Source organism: Aspergillus niger, assembly GCF_000002855.4.
Source record: "Aspergillus niger supercontig An07".
Taxonomy (NCBI): domain Eukaryota; kingdom Fungi; phylum Ascomycota; class Eurotiomycetes; order Eurotiales; family Aspergillaceae; genus Aspergillus; species Aspergillus niger.
In genome coordinates, this window is record NT_166523.1 from 1,680,954 (window position 1) to 1,700,726 (window position 19,773).

A 19,773-nucleotide genomic window follows, 5' to 3' on the forward strand; every position below is an offset into this window, starting at 1 on the left:
AAGCTACCAATCTTCGAGATGAGCTGCTCGTCCAGTAGGACGTGGGATATCGCCTTTGCAATGTTTTTCGCCGACCCAGCGCAACTAATGTAGCCGCCGGGGAACGTTCCGGACATCGTCCGTTGGGGCTCATGTATGCAACTGCAGCGCCTTGCTGCAAATTCGCCACGATTGTACTAGCGGTCGAGCTGCGATGCGATCTGTTCGGTGCTGGTGATTCTTTGATAGAACCTACGAGATAACTAGTCGCTCCGCCCGTGACGTTGACCTGTTTCAGTTGCATCCATCAGATCGATGGGACCTGTGTGTCTTGGTGCTGATAGCGCCCGACTTCTCCGTACTTTGTCAGAGCTTCCGGGGCTGAGCCTTGCATTCAGCCAGTCAGGTACATTGCAGCACGGGGAAGTGAAAGTACCATCCGCCAAAGGGGTTGGACAAGAAGAGACATGCTCCAAAATTTCAATTATCAACCGAGACGAGCAATGGCAAAAGATAGGTCCAATGAGAGTGACTTTCATGACGTTCTCATCCGTCATAGTTGAGGTTGCCCCGAGGATGAACCACGGTGAGCGGCGACGGTCAGCGCGCGCAAAGACCTTCAAGCTGCGAAAGAAAATTTGCGCGCGTCTTCCCCGAAGCCTCACCCATGGTCGGGCAATTTCTTCTATTGAGGTTTAATTCCCACCATCTCGGGTCGCGTATCTGTGTGTTATGTTATTACCATTATCATTACTATATTCTTAGTTTCATCGCACGACCGTCGGAAAGCTTCCTTCGTCCATTCCTAGCCGGGCTGGAGAATCTAACTCACACTTGCCCACAGATTCTCATTGCACCGACGAATGGCAATGCACGAAAGCCATCCTATCCCTGTCGCGCGGTAAGTGAATGAATGCATACATGGCTCCTGCCATTTAGTAGGGTTCTGTTAAGAAGGCGCCGTACGGGGTACCCCATACAAGCCCAGGGGAAAAAGGGAAAATCTGAATCACTTTCGTCACATTATCAACCCTATGATTCGATGTTCCGATGGACACATGTTCCCGAAGCGCGATGGGGGGAAGAGATGGATCGGCAGCCTGCACATCCTTTCCTGGTTCTGCTTTGGCTGCTCACTCCCACTCGCTCCCACTCGCTCCCAGCCATGATCCGTCAGAAGGTGTGTCGAACCCGCGGGAATGGATCGTCCTGCCCCAAGCCGTTGACTTTCTTTGTGGTGGAGCTTAAAATCCGACCAGAGAGGGAAAAGTACGCCAGCCCACCTCCACTACCAGATTGGGGGGGTTGGGACCAAAAGGACGATACATCGACATCCAGCACAAAGTACTTACTCCTCCGTATACAGATGCATCGTTCTTATTTTATTTTTATTTTTTCCCTTCCTATTGCTGCAGGTGGAACATAAATGTGCTTTTTTGGCAACTCGTCTACGGCAGGCAAAAACACTAGTGGTGGCAATTGCAAGACTTGGGTTGTAAGTAACTGAGGGGGTTTAAGATACCTCCGGTTGTAGTACCGTCTAGGTGCATTATCAGTGGCACTAGTCAGGATAGCGGGAGGCACGATGAGAGAAAGGTCGAGCGAAGCATTCCGATATTGATCCTGACCCCGTCTTGCGGCGATGGAGGCAAAGCCACGAATCCGATGGCTCGATCGACGTTGCATGACCTCCCCTGAAGACTTGGTGAGAACGTTTTGACTAGGTCCGACTGACTACTATCGCCCCATTTGACGTACTGATACAATCTTCTGCCCTTTTTGTGGCTTAATGATCCGCCGCCGCCTCGGCAATTGCTAAAGGGAGCTAAAGAGGAATGGAGAAGTGAAAGGTTCGCTTCGCATGGAGCCATACATAATTTGTGACTTTTCGCTAGGGGAGGGGGTGGGAAAGTGGAAAAGGCGAGCCGTCTTGCTATTGTTGGCGAGTGATGATTGATCCGTGGCAACAATAATAACAACAGGAAGAAGGGAAGGGAGGGAAGGAGGGAGGGTAAAGAAAAAAAAAAATAAAATCACAATGTAAAAGGGCCATCCAACCTCAGCAGCATCATGCCTCTACATCATCGCCATGGATCATCGTCATACTACTAGCGGTGGATGATGAGGATCATCGCCATTCCTCCGAGAGCGACACCTCGTTGGCGGTGATGGGTGGCCCCCCCTTCAGGGGATTTGGGTTCCCGCTAAGGAGGGCAGCGGCGAACCAAGGGGCGTGAAATCCTGGGTCCGACAGTCACTAACCGAACCACTGCTGAGAAAGGAACAGGACGAACCCCTAAAAGGGCAGCGGCGCCCACCAACCACGGGACGCCAGTCCGAACGGAGGCCCTTCACCGAAACATCATCTGGCGGCTTTTATTTGACCAGAGAGAGAAAGGAAAGTGAGAAAGAGAGACAGTGAGAGAGCTGTCTGCCTCTTTTTTCTTTTTGGTTCTTTTTTAGTCGCTGTTCACGTAGTAGTGAGGTGTGATGATGTATTTTCTGTTTGGTAGATGACTAGTTGTCTCAATGGGATTGGACTCTTTCAATCTATCCATGTGTCTCATGTCTCTCTTTTTCTTGTATTCCTTTTCTTAGCGTTATGTGTCTATTCTGCCTGTCTTGTCTCTGTTTTTTTCGCCTCTCTTTTTTTACATTTCTTGCCTCCCTCCGTACCCAGGAATACGGTGATAATCATTCCAGTGGCGGCCACGAGTCTTCCCACTCTTAGTGTGGTGCCGCTAATCCCCAACTGGGTAAGACCGAGCCCACCGAGGTACCACTCCGTACTCTGTTTGTACCTCCCATACCAAATTCGGGTGAATTTCCTGCCCAAAAGTACAGCAGGCATGTACCCTCTGGGTAATTATGGGAATCGGTATGTTACCGGCTTCCCCCTGCTACCTGCCTAGTTCACTTGAGGCAGGGCTGTGATTAGCCCCGCGACCAGCTCTAATTGTCGCATAAATTGTGGTGGATTAGTGTCCATTTCCCAGCATGACAATACATACTGCGTGTGGTATCTGACTGTCATACCCGCTGCGACTCATGACTGACTGACTGACTGACTTATTGGTTAGCTGGAGGAAGTACTCCGTAGTTAGTAGTGTTTACTATGAGGTACGTGGTCCATCAGTCACGGCGCTCTTCAGCAAGTTAGTTTGTCTCTCAATACGATCTATTCACCGTGGGCAGTAAGGTCAGAAGGCAAGTCAGTTGTTGGCTTACTAGTAAGTGTTCAGTTAGTTAGTAGGTGGTGGTATAGAGTATGTAAGTGGTACGGATATCAACCGCAGCAAAAGAGTGGTTCCTTTTTGCGACTTTTCATGATAAATTCCCCATTATTACCTACTCGGGAGTATTCCTATTACATACCAGATCTGCTGCTGCTGCTGCGCTGCTGCTTAACTTGCTTTGCTGCTGCTGCTGCTGCTGCTGCTCTTTTTGCTTGCGAAACTGACCACGATAATTTATTATTATTATTATTTATTATTTCTTTCAAGGATTATTATTGCGACGAACTATTCCTACTTACAGCGACTTCCTCGACGTTCTCAATCTCCTCGTCGCGTTCATACCTCTCTCTCTTTTTACTCATCTTGCTGGCCGTTCAATTTTTTTTAAGCTACTGGCTTTGCTCCTCTTTCTCCTCTCCTCTCTTCTCCTGTCCTGTCCTGTCCTGTCCATCCGGGTCTTTCGTTCTCCTCCTCCCTTTCCTCAAACCTCTCCTCTCCACTTCCCTCCCTCCCCGACTCTTCACTGGGTTCTTCTTAACTAAGATTTTAACCACTCCCCCCCTTTTTTGCCTCTCCCTCTTTAATTAATCTTGCGTGACTGAGAGGAAGTGTGATTGTGACACACCCAGACCTTTGTCGCTCATCCATCAATCACCAGCAGCGTTATTATTCCTTCCCACTTCGCAGCACTACTGCACTAAACACCACCGAACCCAACCCAAATCAGCACCAAAAACCCACCTCCCTCTTCCCCCCGTGTCCAAGTTTTTAGTCCGCCCGTTTTCGGACTGCCCAACGAACTTTCCTCAAACCCGGGTTCGACACCTTGGATTAATCCCTAATCCCTAATCCCTATAGACTGCCTTGCCCCAAAAAAGGAACAAAGGCGAATATAGCTGGCAATCACTTCAGGTACATCCTTGAATTGCTTTGTCCTGAAAGTGGTGGTTGTCTTTTCCCCTCCACCTCCCTCCCTCGTCGCCCCCCCCCCGAATTCCAGTTCGCTTAACCCGGACCACGGCTTGTCGCTCTGGTCCTCTCCTCCTCCCTCCCCCTCAAAGTCGCTCTCCCCTTTGACCGACTTTATTTCTCTCCATCTGTGCCTATCTTTCATCTTGATCTGATCTGATCTTCCTCTCGGGATCTCTTCCTTCCTGGCAGCCGGAACCTGTTTGCTTCTTGCCTGCTGTTTTCGTTGTCCCTGTTTTACTTTTTCCGGCCCGAGAATCCTCGACGAACAGCCGCCCTGGGAAACAAACCCACCTCTCGCTCTTACGCCAGCTACCTCCAGCGACAACGCAGATCTTCCCATCTGAAGTCATCGCTAGAGGTAGTCACAGCCCAGCTGTGAAGAAGACATTCAATTGCTGTGTTTGAACGTTGCTTGCGGGAGTAGTTCTATTCCGTTACCCCTCGACCGTGGAAAGCCTGCCTCAGCGACCGCCCCGAGACTTTTTCTTATTCGCTTCCAAGCCACCGTCAACCACAGAAACTCTTAAATTCAACCACCGGCGCCACTACCAGACTCTGAAAAAACCATGGCGTCAACATCAGATGTGCACGGTTCTTCTCCTGTGCCAACCCTGCCCCAGCCCAACGACAACGGTCGTTCGCACATGTCCTCCCTCTCATCATCCTCATCCATCTCCGACGCCGAAACCGAACGTAGAGGTCGTTCAGAGAGACCTCGCATGGCCAGTCGGAAACCGAGTGCCTCAATACTAGTTCCACGGGATCATCCTGAAATCGAAATCGAGGAAGAAGAATTCCCCCCTGACGACGCACGCGCCATGAGTCCTCGACGCAACTCGGCTGATTTGGAGCGACTGGGCAAGGAAGCCAGGCAAACACTACAAGAGTGAGTAGTTGAATGACAAAATTTCCCCGAAACCTCTGGCCAAGTGACGCCAGAGACCAAAAAAAGAGGGAAGAAGCGATGCTAATGTGTTACGTGTTCACGGCAGACAAGCCAAGGCTCTCCAGTCGTCCCTTCAGGCGCTCGCCGAACGTATCGAAGCCGTTAAATCCGACCATGATAAACTCGAAAGCGAGAACCGGTTCCTTCAAGATTACATCGGTGGATTAACCCGCAACATGACCAAGAGCGAAATGACAAGGAGTAGCACCAAGGTCAAAAAGTCGCAGAAATAGCTCCGACGCCGTATCATCATCCCGGCTATTCGATACAGATAAGCGGTCGGGAATTCGCTATCCTGGAGAAAGCGAACGATAAGATCAAATCTACGAAACCTCAACCTTCTATGCGATGACCTTCACACGTCTCTCCATTCACCACATGAAGTTTCGGATTTGGTGGATGCCACACTTATTTCGCTACATACTGCAGGTGTCTCACATATGTTGGAATGGGGACGCTCTTGGCTGCCGCGCATACTTGAGCAGCAATACGACACGATTTATGCACGCGAAGATCCGCTTGGACTTACTGCTCTGTGTCTGGGATTCCGAAATGACATCTGCGGCTTCATCAGGTGGAACCTTGTGCAACGCTGAAGCCCCGAGGTGTGAACTTTCGCAAATTGATCCCTTCCTTCGATTCGTTTTTTCCCTCGCTACCGGACGGACTTGATCCTGCAACTGGGACCTGGCGGTTGATCACAATGAACAACGCCCTACCTTCACCCCCAAGTCGCTACACGTAATCTGCTGACGACCCTCGAGTTCTCTTCACCTATGGCCACCCACGTCAAAGCGCTCCGCGTGTGGTTGTGGATTCGCAGAGGGCTGCGGTCGTGACATCATCCACACATGCCGGGGGTTACCAGGGAATTTGATCGACGCCTACCGTCTTGGCAGCGATTCGGTGCACGACTCAGACATACTCTTTTTGTGCTCTGGTCTTACCTTTCTTCTGTTCATATTCTGTTTTTTACCTTTTTCTCTTTTCTTTTCCCTTTATTCTTCCTTTCCTATCTGTCATATCATACCGGAGGCTTTGTGTATTGGCATAGCACGCGCGGCGTTGGGACACTTGACTGGGAACCGTTATTTAGACTTGTTGTGTTCATTTCATCACTTTCTGACATTTGGAACCGCACTGGGCGAATTTGTTTGCAAAGGTCTGCAAAAAGGCGGGAAAGCATTTTCACGGAGCAGCCAATCTTCATGTGGTTTACATCATCCTCATCCTCTCCCCATCCTTGTTTCATCGCCGCCTCTCCTCAACCTCCAATCTCATCCCTCCCCTGTCCTCCTTCCATCCTATCCCCACCGCCTCCTTGTCCATCGACATGTATATTGGAATCGTCCCGGACTGACGATTCAGATTCGACTTGGTTTGATTTTCGTTTGGCTCTGAAGACATTTGCTTACATACCCAGAAGCGAGCGGTTGATACATTAAATGAGAAACAAAATTGTGAAATCCGGTCTGTAGAATGCAAGTGTAGACTGATGTGCATCCATCTGTGACGACGAAAAGTAGTTTGTCACAATGTATGGAATACGGAGCATGTGGTTTCAACTAGTCTCCATTCCCGCTATGTGATCACACCGCATTTTTGCTCCCTTGACAGTTGACAGCTCGACACGTCAAGGGAGGATCCCTACTAAATCCACCCACACGGAGTCCTTCATCAAACCAGAACCCAGAAATTGACAAGACCCCGTTTCATACCTGTCAACTGGCACTCTTCATCAATACCGCCATCACATATACCGAATTAGTCAATCATCGTACGTTTTGTCTCTTCTTCTTATTCTCAACACGGCCCTATTCAAGTTGGACGATCCCTTATTCCAGTTGTCTAGTCTCATAAAGTACGGAGTCCGGAGTACTTCGGCGTATGCTAGATCGGTGGGGTATCAGATAATTTTTCCTAACGTACTTTTTAGACTTCTTTTTTTTTTTTTTTTATTGTTGTTTTTTTCTTCCCTGTTGATCTTTCTTAAAGCGCTCGGTTATTAGGGACTAATTAAGTGGGATTGTAGTCTTGTGTGGCTCGGTGACTTTTTAAATAGTATTGACGATTGTGTGTGATGCTAAGCAATGTTTAGAATGGAAAGGGAAGTACTTCTCTACTATTCTAATAAGATGAAATGTATTGAACCTCACTAATGAATAAACTAGAAAATACAATTCAAGTGATTATTTAGTAGATGGATGGATACTTAGAGAAAAACTTGTTTCAAATCAGAAGGATGATTGATGCAACTAAGTATCTCGCTTTGCTCTCGTCATACTAACTAGTTATAAGTATAATCAGGTAATTAAAGGCATGGATTATGGATAAAAATCATCTGTAAATATAAAGTAATAATATCAAGACTAATTATCATCTTACTAGCCCTATTCATTTAATCTATAGAAAATCCCTGAAGTAGATCAAAGCACACTCTATCCTTACTCCATCTCAAGTGTATGTTGTTACTGATTGATTCTCTTCTGGTATCATCACTCCTCTCCTCCTCCTTCCTACGAGCCATAACTCACAACTTTATCCATGATTAAGTTCAATTCAGTCACACTACTCTAAATAATAGTATAGTATGAATCAGTAACAATCGCAACCATCATAGTCCCCATTACCTTACCTTACCTACCTACCTGCTTAGCACCCCTAACTCCACCACCACCCAAGGTAAAACAAACCCTCAATCGTATGATCAACTAACCGAATTATTACTCCATACTTAAAACTCTACGAAGTGCATACATAAGCAAAACCTATTTTCTACTTAGATCAAGTAGTACTAAGTTCTTACATGTCATAATATCACCAAAAAAAGAAAATAAAATAAAATGGAACTAAAAATTGTGATCTATAGATAGCTCTAACCTTACCAACTAGTCTACTACGGAGTAGCCTCATCGAAGTCAAACAAAGGGGGAAAGGGAAGGAAGGAAGGAGAAACTCTACAATGCTGCGTGCGTACTGCATTGTACTTTTGGTCGAGGGATAAAAGTGGTTGGTTGGATGGTATGGCATGCATGTATGCATGTGCGTTGTATGCAATAAAGATCGAAATCCCGAGTATTACAGAAATACAGACTCCCGGAAGGGGAATCCGGAGTATCTGCGAGGGATGGATAGATGAATGCATGCATGCATGTCGGTTATTCATAGAATGGGTTCAGTCGGGGTTTGGTTCGTTGTTTGGTTTGTACTTCGTACTTCGTTCTCTTCCTGTATCAAGATTGGGTAGACTGACGTTCTGTGGGAAATTCCTACGAAACTGTCCACTGCTTGTTCATAAATTTCAAATTTCTTTAGCCACTGCCGGGCTTTAGATCTAAACTCAGCTAAGGCGACAAACAAACGCCGTACGTGGCACAAGGTGGGTAAAACCAAGAGAGTTCGGGAAGCAAGAGTCAACGTCCTGGTGGGACTTGACTGACTAGGGTGGAAGTGCGGGTGGATGACAAGGGAAAGGTATTCTTTGGGGGAAATTGCGACAATAGGCAAAAATCGAAATCATCAAGATATGAAAGGAAGCCCCGCGACAATCGGAGGACGTAAGAGACCAGACCGAGACCACTGGCGGCATCGAACGAGGCCACCAAAAGGCCAACAGGGACAAAGAGGGCGACGAGAGATCCAAAGCATGACTTCAAAGTTCAAGACCTGTCGGCCAGTGAATGGCCAACCAAGCCCCATCCCTTCCGGGCTCGCCAGAGAGAACGAACCCCAAAGCGCGCAATGGTCTCATCATCCTCTTCCTACCCCGGGCCTTCTGAGTCTAAGATCCAGATTGTCGGCCGGCCGACCCTATCCAAGTCCGGACGCGAGTCCTTCGTCATCTTTATTTGATTTACTCGGCGGGCTTCTCGCCCTCAGCGGGGGCCTCCTCCTTCTTCTCGGCAGGAGCGCTCGCCTCGGCGGCGGGCTCGGCCTCGGACGAGGTCCACAGAGTCTACCGGCTGTTAGCATGATCCAAAACCACGAGTGCCACCACAGCAACTTACCAGGTTGTCTCTGAGGAGCTGCATGATCAGGGTGGAGTCCTTGTAGCTCTCCTCGCTCAGGGTGTCGAGCTCTGCAATGTCCGTTAGCCTCCAGCTTGACAGTCCAACACTAGCTTCCACACATACCAGCAATAGCATCGTCGAAAGCGAGCTTGGCCAGGTGGCAAGCCTGGTCGGGGGAGTTGAGGATCTCGTAGTAGAAGACGGAGAAGTTCAGGGCGAGACCGAGACGGATGGGGTGGGTGGGAGCAAGGTCGGTCTGGGCAACCTCAGTGGCGGCCTTGTAGGCCTCAAGGGAAGCATCGGCGGCACCCTTGCGACGGTCGCCGACGGCGAACTCGGCAAGGTAACGGTGGTAGTCACCCTTCCTATTAGACGGGGAGAAACACGTCAGTCATGGATCGCGATCGCATCGAGAGTGGGAACCGCGTGGGTCGCAACGCACATCTTGTGGTAGAAGACCTTGGACTCGCCGCTCTGGGCCGAGGGGATCAGGTGCTTGTCGAGAACCTCGAGGATATCATCGCAGATCTTGGCCAGCTCAGCCTCGATCTTCTGACGGTACTCCTTGATGAGGGAGACCTGGGACTCGTTGCCCTTGGACTCTTCTTTTTGTTCGATGGAAGTGACGATTCTCCAGGACGCACGACGGGCACCGATGACGTTCTTGTAGGCGACAGACAGGAGATTCCGCTCCTCGACGGTGAGCTCTACATCAGCGGAGGCAACGACCTTCATGTTCTCGACCATTTCTGTGTGACAGGAGGGGCCATGTTAGCATGAGGCGAGACTCGTAGCCGCGAAGTAGGCGGTCGGAAAGAAGGAGAATGACGCACCTTCGTAGCGCTCAGCCTGCTCGGCGAGCTTGGCGAGGTAGACAGCATCTTCGTGACCCATTGTGAAAGATTATCTGAACGAGAGAAGAGATGTTAGTTGGGCAAGATCGCGAATAAATAGATTTCCGGATATAGAGTGCGGGCGACTGGGAAAAAGACGCCACAGTAGACCAGAATCGATAGTGCAGAGAAGCGAGGGGCAGGCAAGTCACAGGGCAAAAGTGAGGCTGTGAAGTCAAGTGGTGCAAGGAACACGGAAGCGATAACGCCTCCCCTCCTTTCCCTGATTTACCGGGAAATCCCCGTCATACGTATCAGGTCTCCCAGCATCATGAGGGCGGTTGAAGAAAGAAGAAAATATACATCGTCTTTCCCAGCCATCATGACCCCTAATCATCTTGCAAATTCCCCCAAGACCAGGATGCATTGCGACGATCGGGGGGAAGGCTTGGTAATAGCGGGTGGTGATTCAGCCGGATCCTCCACTCAGCTAGCCGTGAACTGCCTGCCTGCGTTGCGTCCCAGAGCGCAGTCTAGACGGGCGGTTATGGAGGGGGGGAAGGGAACGAGGAGGATCCCTCCTCACACCTTCTCAATCTCTCCAGCCAGACTCGACCATTCAGCGCGCGTAGCCATGTCCGGGATAAAGTCCTGGACATGCAGAGCCTCCAGCCGCCAACACCCCGCCAATTTGCGATCGGGATCGCGGCCAGAAAAGGAGGGGAAAGCGGCGGATGACGAGGAAGGAGGGGATGGGCATTGGGTTTGTCTGGTACGCGGAAGAGAGGGGGGGAAAGGACACGGCAAGGAAAATGGAGAGACAGAGAGGCATACCTGAGATAGAGCAACAGATAGGAAAAGAGGTATTCTATAGTCTGACAAGGTAAAAAAGAGAGAGAGGTTAGAAGGGAATTGAAGGAAAGGAGAGTTGAATGGAGGAACAAAATTGGGGGTGGAAAGATTTGGGCTGGTCGAGTCCTGGTCTTTTTGTTTTCCTTTTTTAATTTAAGGAATGGGGGGGTGGGAGTATGACTTAAGCAGGGGGAGGGGGGAAGGGAAGTGTGGATGTGGATGTGGTGGATGTGGATGGAAAGGGAAAAGGGTAAAGTACGGACCAAGAGAGAGAAAGGACGAAAGATGAGTTAGTCAGAAGTGACCGAGGAAGAGATGGTGTGGCAGTAAAGTAGTAGGAGAGAAAGAGAAAGAGAGAGAGAGAGAGGATGGGAGAGAGAAAGTTGCAGGATTGGCAGTAGTTAGAGGGAAGTTAGTTAGGCGGGAAAGAGGGGAAGAGAGAAAGAGAAGGAGGAGAAGGAAGAGAAGGGGAGGGAGGAGGGGAGACACTGACAAGAGGGAAATTGGGAATTGGGAATTGGGAATTGATGGCCTGCCCGGAAGGGGGTGGGATTCGTCCAGAAAGGAGACTGACTGACAGACGGAGTTGGCGGTCACTGGCCAGGAATCCTCAAGGCAAGCAGCATCATCATCTCTAGTAAGTAGTAGACTACTTCTCTCCCTCTCTCCCTGACTCTCTCTCTCTCTCTCTCCCTAAACAATAATCATACTATGAATGCTTCTAGGTTGTGCCTCCCCATACTTTCTCACTACTAATTCAACTTTTCCCCCTCCTTAAGGTCAGTTAACCCATATGGCCAGCCCACGATGGAGTCGGGCTTCCACAAACACTCACCAACCAACATCATCTTTCCCCGATCCCGGGCCCGACTATTCTACGACTGACGATTATTGCTACTAATAATACCAAGAAATCACAGGAATTATTGACCCTCTCCAGTGGGTTTCCTCCTCTGTGACGGGGGGGTGGAGGAAGGAGACAGCTTTCACGGGGTAGAGACGCAGAGAATCCGAAAGAATCCCGGCGGTCATTCTTCTGGCCTGCCTTGTCTGTGAGCTACGTACACTGACTGCGCCTATCCCAGAAACTTGCACATCATGGCTGTCTTCTATGATGCCACCCCATCCAATTGACATACCTTGAGAACGTAGATAGGAAAAGAAGAAGACCCTTGTTACATACAGTGGTATCACTAGTTGATCGTTAACTTAGTAGCCCATCCTAAACCTTTCCTACTCATCTATCCAACCCAGGAATAAGATTGGTCTCCTGAATTCCTGAGTCTTGACGCCCATCTCTTTCTCTCTGCGCCTCCCTCCCTCTCACTCACTCACTCTCACTGTTCCCTCCTCATCCTGTCGGGTCTGGCTTAGTTTGTGTGGTTCGGTGGGCCCTTTCAGCGTCATCCCTATTTCACATCCGCCAATCGTCCCGCCCACCACTGAGATCCCAGACCGTCGCCGAACCAGATGGATTGGCAGCGGATCATCATTGGAAGGGGGTTTGATAAGTCGCTAACCGTCGGATGACGCTCGGGACCAATCTATCTATATTCTCTATCTACTTCTAGTAGTCTAATTAGTGATTATTGATTGATGAATTGATTGAACTGGGTCAAGGGATTCCTTCTGGAACTTCGGGGAATATTACTGTGGAATGATGGCGCAGAACTATTAATTAGGAGGCGATCCTATAATCCGCATCATCGTCATTCAGGGATTTGCAACTGAGATGCTTTCTTTGCTAACGTCCTTTGACACTGACGAGATACTCTGCAGAGTAGAAATGAAATCAACACACAACTTCTAGTACTTGACAGCCAATAGCGGAGTAGGGAATAATATATCAGGGATGGTTCAACATTAATGCGTAGTCACAAAGTAAACTTCCAAGTTCCATCTCAACATCCCCAACACCGCCCCCATAAATCATACCAAATTAGGCTACCATCCCATCCCGTCACTTGACACTCACCTGACCAGACCACCCGCTGACTCACCTCACCCTTCTGCATACATCACATGATCCCCTCCATGATCCCACCCCGGCAACCAACATCGACGTCATCCGTGCCGGTCTCGACACCTTAGGTAATCCCAGCCTGCCAACCCGGTTGCATTAATGACTTACTTCCACTTAAGTACCTGACAGTCTTACCTATCACCTCCTCATTGAAACCTTCCATCCATCCAAACGAATTCTGACAACCACCTGACCTTTCATCCATAACCTACCTACCTTATTATCCATCCATCTTTCACCTCCCCCCAAAAAGCAAAACTATAACCATAACCATAACCATGCTCCGCCAATCCATCACCAAGTCCTCTACTACCCGCCTCCTCACCACCACCACTACTCGTTCCTTCTCTGCTCTCGCTCCCAGAATGGGTGCTGGCGATACCGGTGCTCCCCGGCCGGGCGGTTCTCAGCATGCGTACGTTTCATACTTTCTACATACTTCCATCAATACCTACTGTTCTATGCAGTAGAGGAAGCATATGACATCATCATCATCATCATCATCACCAGTGGCTAACGCTAGTTGATTGAAACAGTGACTCGTTCACCAAGCGCGAAGCCGCCCAGGAGAACTTGTATGTTCGCGAGAAGGAGATGGAGAAGTGCGTATACCTATCTATCCTATCCCAACCTGTTCTTTGTTTGCTGTAAGAAAAGGAAAGAAGCTAATATGGTCTGTGATTTGGTATAGGCTCCGTGCCCTGAAGGCCAAGCTCAGCGAGCAGCGCAAGCACCTTGATGAGCTGGATAAGCACATGTATGTTGACGTGCTACCCTTCTTCCAGATATAATGCTGTGCTTGAGTAGATGGCTAACAATTATATGAATAGTGACGAGTTCACCAAGAACCAGGGCGGCGAGCAGAACTAGATAACTCATCTCTTTCTCTTTCTCTACTTGTGTTTCCTATCATATGGATGATGTGATGATTCCTACATACCTACCTACACCTGCCTATTAACTCTACTCTACTATCTTCGGAATACCGAGCGAAATCGAATCGATCAACCAGACAGATCAGATCCTTCTATATATCTATCTCCATGGGTGCATATCTTTGTGTCTACCTACATACCTACCTACGCAAACATGTAATCTCCTCTCTACACTCTACAATACTTTACATAGCATAGCCGGAATATCCACAACCAGACACACATTCATGGCGATTATCATTATTCCCGTTTCATCTCATTTCATTTGTATTGATTGCATTGCATTGCAAGACTCCAGCAACAGCAACAGCAGCATGAAACAACAACGACAACAGTAAAAAGAATAAGACGTAGAAAAAAAAAGACTTAACAACCAATCCTTGTTAATAAGAAAAACCATCCCGTAACCGTTGTTTACAGAAAACCAATCCACACTCCCTGCATCTCCTCTAGCGACGTCCCATGTAAGAGCGATAGAAATCATCTGCGGCACTACCGCCCACACTAGAGCTACCCAGACCATACCCGAACCGCGAAGAGAGGGACTGGCCGGCCTTCTGTGCGGCGTCGACCTTGGCCTGGAGCTCCGTGGTGCCTTGGTCGATGACCTGCAGTTGCGCGAGGTGGGAGTTGAGGATGCGGACGATTTGCGAGATCTATTCATGGTATACATTAGCATAAGCTTTAAGGATCTTGGGGAGAAGGGGATACGTACCGGCTCGTCAGCCTTGTTCGTCTTGCTGAGAGTCGAGGACGCGCCGTTGACTTCCTCAATCATGCTTGTCAGATCCTTGCCCATTTCGTCCAGGCGCTCGGAGAGCTTCTCGGCCATTTTGTATCTGTTTTAGTAATCCTGTTAGCATACCGAGAGATCAAAGGATAATTGTTGGATGGGAATAACATACGTCCGTTCACGCTCCTGGTCAGGTCCCTGCAGAGTTTCACCCGGTCCGACTTGCTTGGAAATCATCTCGTCCACTTCACGCTCGTACCGGTCGAGCCAGGAGCTGAGCTCTTCCTGCTGGCCCTCGACAGACGCCAGCTGACGCTCGACTTCTTGAGTCGCGCGCTCAGCATCCACCGTGCTGCCGTACAGTTTCTGCACCTTGGTGCCGTTCTCAACCAGCATCCGATCCCATTCTGCTACCTTCTCGGCTTGCTCGCGGAAGTCCTTCTGGTACTTGGTCAGATCAGTCGCCCACCGGGTGATGATCTCATCCATGGTCTTGTTCTTCAGGCGGGACTGCGCCGGAGGAGTCGGTCCAGCAGTCGAGGCACCAAGGCCAATTCCGCCAGTGGCGGTGGTTGTGCCTGTTGCGCCTGCTGTACCGGTGGTAGCTGAAGAGGTGGCGCCAGAGGTAGCGGTCAGGGTGGGCTTGTCGCCAGCCGTCGTAGCAGAGGCTCCAGCAGCAGTGCTGGCTGGCTGTGTGGACGGGGTGGTCTCCGCGGGCTTACCGAACAGGCCGCCGGTGGCTGCCGCAGGTTGTGTCGCGGGAGCTGCGGTAGCTGTAGTGGCGGGAGCGGTGGTTGCTGTGGACTTAGCGCCACCGAGGGCACCGCCAAACAAGCCTCCAGAGGGAGCGGGTGTTGATGATGGAGTCGCGGACGAGGACGCTCCACCTAGGGCTGGGAAAAGAGAGGAAGTCTGTGGCGCAGCGGACGAGGCAGCTGGCGTCGTAGAGGTTTGAGGGGTCGAGGACGGAGTGCCCAGAGAGGGGAAGACTGGCTTGGTGGCATCAGCTCCAGATGCTGGGGCTTTGAAGAGAGAAGATGTCTGCGCACCAGCTCCTCCTCCTGTGGCCGGGGTTGTCGTCGTTGACGGTGCCCCCGGTGCCTTTCCAAAGAGGGTGTTTGGAGTGCTGTCATTGGTGCTTGGTGCGGCCGGTTTGGCGTTTCCGAACAGGCTATTTCCCGTAGAAGGCGCCGGATTGGTACCAAAGAGAGGTTTCTGCGCTGTGTTCGCCCCACCGAAGAGACCCCCAGTTGATGGCTGTTGCGTAGTGTTGGAGGTAGAGGTTGTGGTGTTTGTGTTGGCGTTTCCGAACAGCGACGGGGTAGTGGTGGCGGGGGCTGTAGCGGTAGTAGACGACGGGGCAGCCGATGAGGTGGTCGAGGTAGTCGAGGTGGTCGAGTTCACGTTTCCGAAGAGACCGCCAGGCTTTTGTGCTGCCTGTCCAAAGAGCGTCTGCGTCTGGCCAGTCGCGCCCTGCGGAGGAGGACCGGCGGGCGTTGTGGACGAGGCATTGCCGAACAAAGAACCTCCTGTTTGACCGGGCGTAGAAGTAGCGTTGCCAAAGAGGCCCCCTGCAGGCTTTGCGGCATTGCCAAAGAGTCCGCTCGTAGCTGTTTGCCCTGAGCTACCAGCTTCGGTCGACTTGTTGGGAGTCTGTGATGCGTTGCCGAACAACGGTGTCTGACTGGTGGCCCCCGGCTTGCTCTGAGCTCCGAAACTGAAAGGCGACGAAGTACCAGTACCCGCTCCAGTTCCACTGCCAGCTGCGCCCCCGAACAAAGAAGGCGAAGAAGTGCCGCTCGTCGGAGCACCTACGTTTCCAAAGAGTGTGCCCGAGCCAGCGCTAGAGCCAGTGTTCGTGGCACCAGATCCAAAAAGACCCCCCTTGTTCGCGCCGCCAGGGGCCGAGTCGAAAGAAAAGAGGTTGGACATGGTGTTGGGTGGATAGCAACGGGGATTAACAGGGCTGCCCTGGAGGTGGGAAAAAAAGACAAAACAGTCAGTCGGGACGGGTTTCGAGATGAGCTGAAGGTGAGAGCGAACCAACACTTACTGCGCCCGGAGATAAGATGCCCTATGAAGACAGGAAAGTCAATTCGGGCTGAGTGTCAAAGTCGCGCCTTGCTCGTCCAAACACAGGCAGAGACAATCGACAGTGGATGTCTTGAACTATGAATTGGAGGTCGATTGATCTTCTTTGCTGGGCCGCGCTTGTCGCGGCTGGCGGCTAGCTTTATGCCTCAGGCATTACTGTACGTATCATGGCAGACTGCCTTGGTGCCTTGGTGCCTCGGATGATGTCGCCTGAGCCTCTTGGTGCCTCAGGCCACGTTCGAGACTCACATCGAACCCGACGATCAGAAGGACAGCATCGTCCCCCCGTTTCATATCCATTCTCCCCTGGCTTTTCGGGCTCAGACTCTTACACGAGCATCTGCGTCCTTGTCTGCATGATATACAATTCCCAATATTGATTGCTCCTGATGTCCGAACGGATTTCCCGTCCGTCCAGTCCCTACTTGGAGCCCCCGAGGAAGAGCGTCGAGTTGGAAGACCCGGGGGCTCAGGATTCCGGTAAGCAGCACAGTCTAGCACTGGGAATCCAATGTTTCGGAATTAACATCTCATCTACAGCTACGAACAGTGACGACGAACATTTTTCAGACGCCAGCGAGGGCCACCAACGCCCTGAATCCCACCCGCCGTCCGGCCGAGCTTCCCCTATCCCCTTAACCCGTGTGGAGAAGGTCGACGAGGAACCCTCGCATGGGGAGGTGCCTGGGACTGCTGCGTACGAAATAAGGGACCAGGATGCCGTTCCCGACCAGATTGAAGTTATCCCGGAGGGTTCACGCAGCCGAAGCGCTTCAGCGAGCGGCGAACGGCCTGTGACTCCGACATCAATTCCGCGGACAGTGGTTGAGAAAGTCGACTTAGACCAACCCAGTCATGGCGATATTCCCGGCACCCCAGCGTATGAGAAAAGAAAGGCAGATGCGGTACCCGATGTGGTGAAGAAGGCGTCGGATTCAGATACAGACGAACCGTCCCCTATACCGGGGTCCTTCGAGGCCAGTGCGGCCGAGACACCTGTTCCCGAAACGCTGCTCTCCCGCGTGGAATCCAACGAGGACGATGTCACAGAAGAAGGTCCTGTTGCTCATCAGCCAAAGCCGATTGATCCGGAGCCAGACCACACCGAGACCGTCCCCGATGCACCAGGTAAGCCGGATTTCGGTTGAATTACGACATAAGTTTCAGGGACGATTGACCAATTCAGATTCGCCTGCAAGCCATCGAAGTCACGCCCGCCGAGGATCGTCAGTAAACGACGCCGCAGCCGTTGACCCGGCCGGTGCAGACGAGTTTGACGATTTCGCCGAGGAGCAGGAAGACGACGACTTTGGAGACTTTGACGACTTCGACGATGGCTTCCAAGAGCCTATGGAGGCTGTCGAGGATGAACCAGCAGAAATACAGCCCCCGCAGCCTCCCACACCTCCTTCAGTTGTATGCACACCCTCAAATATCAGTATACAGCGTAAGAAATGCTAAACCGTTTCCAGCCACCCCTCCTCGACCTTGACGCCATTCCCTCCCTTGCAGACCTTCACACCACCCTCTCCGACCCCCTCGACCGCCTCTTCCCCAGCACCAAAGACACCGTCAGCCTGCAGCCCCTTGACCCGATCCCCAACCCCACCGCCATCTTCAGCACCGAGCGCTCCCTCTCCCTTTGGTCTCAGCTCGTAGCCCCTCCCCCACTCCAGCCCCAAAACTGGGTGAAATCCCGCATCCGGCGACTCTTCCTCGTCTCACTTGGCGTGCCCGTCGACCTCGACGAGATTCTCCCAGCCTCTAAGCAAAAGAAACTCATCCTCCCCTCTGTCAACCTCGACGACACACGTCGCTCCTCCACCCCACCAATCGCACACTCTCGCTCCCAAAGCCTAGCAGCCAAGCGCGACAGCACACAAAGCGGCCCCGGCAGCCCAGGCCCCAACCAACAATCTCGAACCCGAACTTCTCGCCGAAGAGAACCCTCCCCACCACCCGAATTGGATCTCCCGGCCGTACACCGCCTGTGCGCAACCACCGACGCAGCTCTAGACGGCCTAACGGACAAAGAACTCCGCGGACATGTCCAGGAACTCGAGTCGGCAACTTTACGCGCAAGCTCCGTACTAGAGTACTGGTTGAAACGATTGGACGGGCTCATCAGTGAAAAGGAGGCGTTTGAAGGCGTCATAGAAAATTTGGTAAGCCATGCTAGACGAGTCCGGAAGTGAGTGGGTGTTCTTCTTATATTATACATTCCTCTCATTTCTATGCTGGCTGGCATGATCTCGACTGTTATTGTGATGATTGTGCGATGTGATGTGATGTCTTGTGACGAGATGTTGATAGATCGATTATAAATATGACTATTAATTTAATGATTATACATATGCTACTTTCACTGTCTACCTTTCGGTACTACATATGCTACTAGTAGTATAGATCGTGTATTCATGTGTGGTTCGATAGCAGGTAGCAGTCAAGCCAGTGTTAGAGTATGTTGTTGATTCTACTGTCACGGTGGTGCTGCGAGCGGTGGAGTCGCTTTTCTAACACAATCATAAATACTACTAGTAGTACAATATATCTTTCTGTGATATTTCTTACTATCAGTGTAACTGGGGCATGGAGCAATGCAGGCCTTTAGATAAATATTCTCATACCACTGAGTCGATTAAGTTGGTAGAAGTTGATACTAGTACTTAGTACGGTACTACTGGTAAGCTATATATATGTACTACTCGGTCGTACCGGAAGGAGGTAAGACTCAACACCTCTAGACTAAAACCCTCATATCATCTACAATGTTTGTTACTACCTAAAAATTTGAACAAGGTCATTGATAACCAGCATCATTTCGAATTGCTTTTGAAGTAGTATGCACAGAAAGAACGTAAATCGAACAACAACACACCGGGTCCCCGCCTCTAGGTACAACGCCCCAGATCAAACCTCCCATGGTATGACAACTTGTTGAAAGAATCAGAAAAGCCAAGCACAGAAGCTTAGAAGACGAAGACCGGAAACTATCTAGGTACAATTCGTGCAAACGAAAAATGGGTATCTCATATAGGACTCAACGCCAGGAAATAGCGTTGTGGAGAAAGGAAAAACAACAGTGGTGCTAAAAGGCTAGGAGAATGGCCAAAGAACCATGAGAAGAAGAAGTAGGAAGAAAGAAACGATGCTGGTATCA

The 19,773-nt window shown here is 50.6% G+C and overlaps 9 protein-coding genes across 9 annotated transcripts; 5 read left to right on the forward strand and 4 right to left on the reverse strand.

Moving 5' to 3' along the window:
* Positions 1-131: 131 nt before the first annotated feature.
* Positions 132-2,216, forward strand: An07g07720 (hypothetical protein; the record flags this gene model as incomplete). Its single annotated transcript, XM_059748603.1, has 7 exons — positions 132-213; positions 278-565; positions 789-880; positions 968-1,323; positions 1,488-1,658; positions 1,875-1,925; positions 2,027-2,216. 7 exons carry the CDS (start codon positions 132-134, stop codon positions 2,214-2,216), a joined length of 1,230 nt encoding a protein of 409 aa, XP_059601017.1.
* A 987-nt stretch (positions 2,217-3,203) lies between these two features.
* On the reverse strand, positions 3,204-3,577 carry An07g07730 (hypothetical protein; the record flags this gene model as incomplete). The annotated part of the gene is made up of 3 exons (XM_059748604.1): positions 3,204-3,206; positions 3,355-3,435; positions 3,515-3,577. The coding sequence occupies 3 exons, from the start codon at positions 3,575-3,577 to the stop codon at positions 3,204-3,206; spliced, it is 147 nt and encodes a 48-aa protein (XP_059601018.1).
* Positions 3,578-4,753: 1,176 nt separating this feature from the next.
* An07g07740 (uncharacterized protein) lies at positions 4,754-5,366 on the forward strand (the record flags this gene model as incomplete). The annotated part of the gene is made up of 2 exons (XM_001391812.3): positions 4,754-5,073; positions 5,180-5,366. 2 exons carry the CDS (start codon positions 4,754-4,756, stop codon positions 5,364-5,366), a joined length of 507 nt encoding a protein of 168 aa, XP_001391849.1.
* Positions 5,367-7,388: 2,022 nt separating this feature from the next.
* Positions 7,389-8,115, reverse strand: An07g07750 (hypothetical protein; the record flags this gene model as incomplete). The annotated part of the gene is made up of 6 exons (XM_059748605.1): positions 7,389-7,416; positions 7,519-7,523; positions 7,668-7,706; positions 7,782-7,844; positions 7,891-7,908; positions 8,014-8,115. The coding sequence occupies 6 exons, from the start codon at positions 8,113-8,115 to the stop codon at positions 7,389-7,391; spliced, it is 255 nt and encodes an 84-aa protein (XP_059601019.1).
* Positions 8,116-8,986: 871 nt separating this feature from the next.
* On the reverse strand, positions 8,987-10,037 carry An07g07760 (uncharacterized protein; the record flags this gene model as incomplete). Its single annotated transcript, XM_001391814.3, has 5 exons — positions 8,987-9,088; positions 9,141-9,211; positions 9,267-9,508; positions 9,586-9,892; positions 9,977-10,037. 5 exons carry the CDS (start codon positions 10,035-10,037, stop codon positions 8,987-8,989), a joined length of 783 nt encoding a protein of 260 aa, XP_001391851.1.
* A 270-nt stretch (positions 10,038-10,307) lies between these two features.
* On the forward strand, positions 10,308-11,405 carry An07g07770 (uncharacterized protein; the record flags this gene model as incomplete). The annotated part of the gene is made up of 4 exons (XM_059748606.1): positions 10,308-10,748; positions 10,895-10,946; positions 11,018-11,078; positions 11,309-11,405. 4 exons carry the CDS (start codon positions 10,308-10,310, stop codon positions 11,403-11,405), a joined length of 651 nt encoding a protein of 216 aa, XP_059601020.1.
* Positions 11,406-13,129: 1,724 nt separating this feature from the next.
* On the forward strand, positions 13,130-13,721 carry An07g07780 (uncharacterized protein; the record flags this gene model as incomplete). The annotated part of the gene is made up of 4 exons (XM_001391816.3): positions 13,130-13,266; positions 13,388-13,453; positions 13,543-13,608; positions 13,682-13,721. The coding sequence occupies 4 exons, from the start codon at positions 13,130-13,132 to the stop codon at positions 13,719-13,721; spliced, it is 309 nt and encodes a 102-aa protein (XP_001391853.1).
* Positions 13,722-14,235: 514 nt separating this feature from the next.
* Positions 14,236-16,451, reverse strand: An07g07790 (uncharacterized protein; the record flags this gene model as incomplete). Its single annotated transcript, XM_059748607.1, has 4 exons — positions 14,236-14,442; positions 14,502-14,625; positions 14,692-15,952; positions 16,007-16,451. The coding sequence occupies 4 exons, from the start codon at positions 16,449-16,451 to the stop codon at positions 14,236-14,238; spliced, it is 2,037 nt and encodes a 678-aa protein (XP_059601021.1).
* Positions 16,452-17,002: 551 nt separating this feature from the next.
* Positions 17,003-19,454, forward strand: An07g07800 (uncharacterized protein; the record flags this gene model as incomplete). The annotated part of the gene is made up of 7 exons (XM_001391818.3): positions 17,003-17,093; positions 17,154-17,741; positions 17,800-18,029; positions 18,086-18,804; positions 19,012-19,072; positions 19,284-19,337; positions 19,413-19,454. The coding sequence occupies 7 exons, from the start codon at positions 17,003-17,005 to the stop codon at positions 19,452-19,454; spliced, it is 1,785 nt and encodes a 594-aa protein (XP_001391855.3).
* Positions 19,455-19,773: the final 319 nt, after the last annotated feature.